Source organism: Rhea americana, unplaced genomic scaffold, assembly GCF_003343005.1.
Source record: "Rhea americana isolate MKP2758 unplaced genomic scaffold, rheAme1 scaffold_41, whole genome shotgun sequence".
Taxonomy (NCBI): Eukaryota; Metazoa; Chordata; class Aves; order Rheiformes; family Rheidae; genus Rhea; species Rhea americana.
The window spans coordinates 4,367,991-4,370,896 of NW_028186546.1; the positions used below are offsets into that span (position 1 = coordinate 4,367,991).

Below are 2,906 nucleotides of genomic sequence, written 5' to 3' on the forward strand. Positions count from 1 at the left end.
GGCGGCCCTGCGCGGCCGGGGATTATGAGCGCCGGTGAGTTGCAGCAGGCGCAGCCCAGAGCCTCGGCGCCGGCGGCCGCGCCGGTGCCGCCGCAGCCGCGCAGCGCCCAGGAGGCCCCCGACATGGCGGTTTACTGCAGCGAGAACTTCAGCCTCTACCCCCAGCCCAGCCTCCACCCGCCCGGCGCCGCCGCCGCCGCCGCCTCCTCGGGGCAGCGGGCGGGCGGCTACGCGCTGAGCGACTACGGGGCGGCCGCCAACGCCGGCTACCTGTGGGGCATGAACAGCCCCTCGCCCTACCTGCAGGGCCCGCCCGCCGCCGCCGCCGCCGCGGCGCCCTTCCTGCCGCCGGCCTCGTACGGCTGCCCGCGGGGCGGGCAGCTGGTGGGGTCGCCGCCGGCGCCCGGCTCGCCGTCGGCGGGCGGCGCGGAGCTGAGCTGGCTCAGCCTGGCGAGCCAGGAGGAGCTGCTGAAGCTGGTGCGGCCGCCCTACTCCTACTCGGCGCTCATCGCCATGGCCATCCAGAGCGCCCCCGACGGCAGGCTCACCCTCAGCCAGATCTACCGCTACGTGGCCGACAACTTCCCCTTCTACCAGCGCAGCAAGGCCGGCTGGCAGAACAGCATCCGCCACAACCTCAGCCTCAACGACTGCTTCAGGAAGGTGCCCCGCGACGAGGACGACCCCGGTGAGGGAGCCGCGAGGCGCGCGGGCGCCGCCGCCCCTGAGGGGAGCGCGGGGAGCCGCGGTGGGCGCGCGGGCGCCGCCGCCCCTGAGGGGAGCGCGGGGAGCCGCGGTGGGCGGAGGGGAGGGGAGGGGACGCGGCGGCCTGGGGTCTCCAGTGTGCGTGAGGGGGTGTACAGGGGGGGGTCGTTGCCCCCCAGGCGCGGCGGCGCTGTGTGTAGGGGCAGCCGGCGCCACCGCTGTCCCCTCGACGGCAGTCACGGGCGCTGGGCGGCTCTTGGTCCCGCTGCCGCGTCGTCCGCTCCCCGCACGCCGCTCGTGGAGAGCCCTGCCCGCCGCGGGCCCGCCTTGCCGTCGGCGGGGGCCCCCCGCTTGCTGCGACGCCGGCAGAGCGAGGGGAGCCCCAGCAGGCGGGTCCGAGGTCGAGGTGCCTCCCCGGGAGGTTTCGGCTCTGCGGTGGGGAAGATCTCCTCCTCCGCATGGCCTCGKCTCCACCAGGACACGGGGGCTGGTGGTGTGCTGGAACCAGGCTTTGGATTCCTCTACTGGAGGGCAGACTGAGGAGAAACGTGTTTGGGAGGGTGCTGCCCCGACCCGAGTCAAGGTGCACTCAGAGAGGCGACAAGCTTGGGAAAAGGGAGGGATATTGCTTATCTTGTCTGCATTTGGGTTCACTATCGCAGAAGTTGACTTTCTCTCTCCTTTCTCCTGTTTTCTGCCAGGGAAGGGAAACTACTGGACCTTAGACCCCAACTGTGAGAAGATGTTTGACAATGGGAACTTCCGGCGCAAACGCAAGCGGCGCTCGGAGCCCAACGCACCCGCTTCCGCATCTGTGTCCTCCACTCTCGGGGGCCTGAAGGCTGAGGAAGAGCGACCCATCCCAGCCGTGGGGAAACCGTGCGGAACCAGCCCGCCGCCAGAGCTGGACCCATCACCTTCTGCCAGGGACCATCCAAAAACCTCCTCTCCCTCCRGCATCATTTCATCCACCCCTAGCTGCCTCAGCACCTTCTTCAGTGGCATGAGCTCCCTGACTAGTGGAGGCAGTCGGCTGGCAGGGGGTCTTGGCAGTGACCTGCATCACAGGAACTTCTCTGCTGGACAGCTGAGCAGTGGCACTTTCACCCCTTCCAGCAGCTCTTCTCAGGAGGTGCCTTTGCCAGACCAGCTGCAGCGAGTTGCAGGACCTTCCCCTGCCTACTACAGCTCCTTCCACCCCAGCAGCAGCAGCCAGGGAGCCCAGTACAACCACTATTACAACTTCACAGTTAACAGCCTCATCTACACCCGAGATGGAACRGAGGTGTAGGATGCTAGGGCAGTCGGCCAGCAAGTGCTGCAAAGGGAACGGGAGATGCAGGCATATTTGGCAGCACGGAGGACCATGTGCTTTTGCAAACATTTCAATGTGGACACTTCCTAGGAGTTCTTCCAGGAAGATAGATCTTYTCACCTTTTAAAAAATGAAAATGCCCCATAAGCACCAGCAGAAGGCAGATGCAAAGTCCTTTCCCTGTCCTGGAAAATTTTAGATGGTCTGCCATCTAAATTCTGCAGATGAAAGTGAACTGAATTAGTGATGTCAAAGGTTTTTAATCCTGAATGTAGACTAAGAAGTTTTAAAAATATAACCATAAAGTGGCATCAGCGAGAACCAAGTTTAGACATCCAGTGAGTCTTAAAAGAGAGAGAGGAAAAAAAATGAAGAGATTTCTTATGAAGTGCCTTGTACAATGTATTAAAAAATTATTTTGCCAACAGTTGCCTCTAAGTCCTTGCTTTCTGCCCTGATCTTGMAATACGCAATGCATGGGTAGATACTCTGGGTAAATACCCATCCAAAACCTCCTTGAAGCCCATGGAGGGTTACTGTGGTCTTCCTGTGTATGGTATATTGTGCAACCAGGGCCATGTTTTGTAAAACAATCTTTTTTTCCCCCTGAGCTTAGTACCAAAGATAACACTCTAGCCATGCAGCTTTAGCAAGAGAATAAACACCAGGGTATTTTTATACATATTTGTATGTAATGTAACTCTTCTGTAAATATGTTTCTATGTGGTTTTATATTTGTAAATTATGCTCTGGAACTGTACTTATTTATAATGTGTTTAAACTTTGGTAAAGTTTATTTTACTTTGTTTCCCCTTCTTTTTTGTTGGTATTGTTTATTTGTTTTTGTTTGTTAGTATATTAATGAAACTCTTCAGGCTGAACAGCA

General features: G+C 59.3%; 1 protein-coding gene across 1 annotated transcript; it reads left to right on the forward strand.

Moving 5' to 3' along the window:
- The first annotated feature begins 24 nt into the window (after positions 1-24).
- FOXI3 (forkhead box I3) lies at positions 25-2,061 on the forward strand. Its single transcript, XM_085314616.1, has 2 exons — positions 25-688; positions 1,407-2,061. Exons 1-2 carry the CDS (start codon positions 25-27, stop codon positions 1,994-1,996), a joined length of 1,254 nt encoding a protein of 417 aa, XP_085170742.1. The 3' UTR covers positions 1,997-2,061.
- The last annotated feature ends 845 nt before the right edge of the window (positions 2,062-2,906 follow it).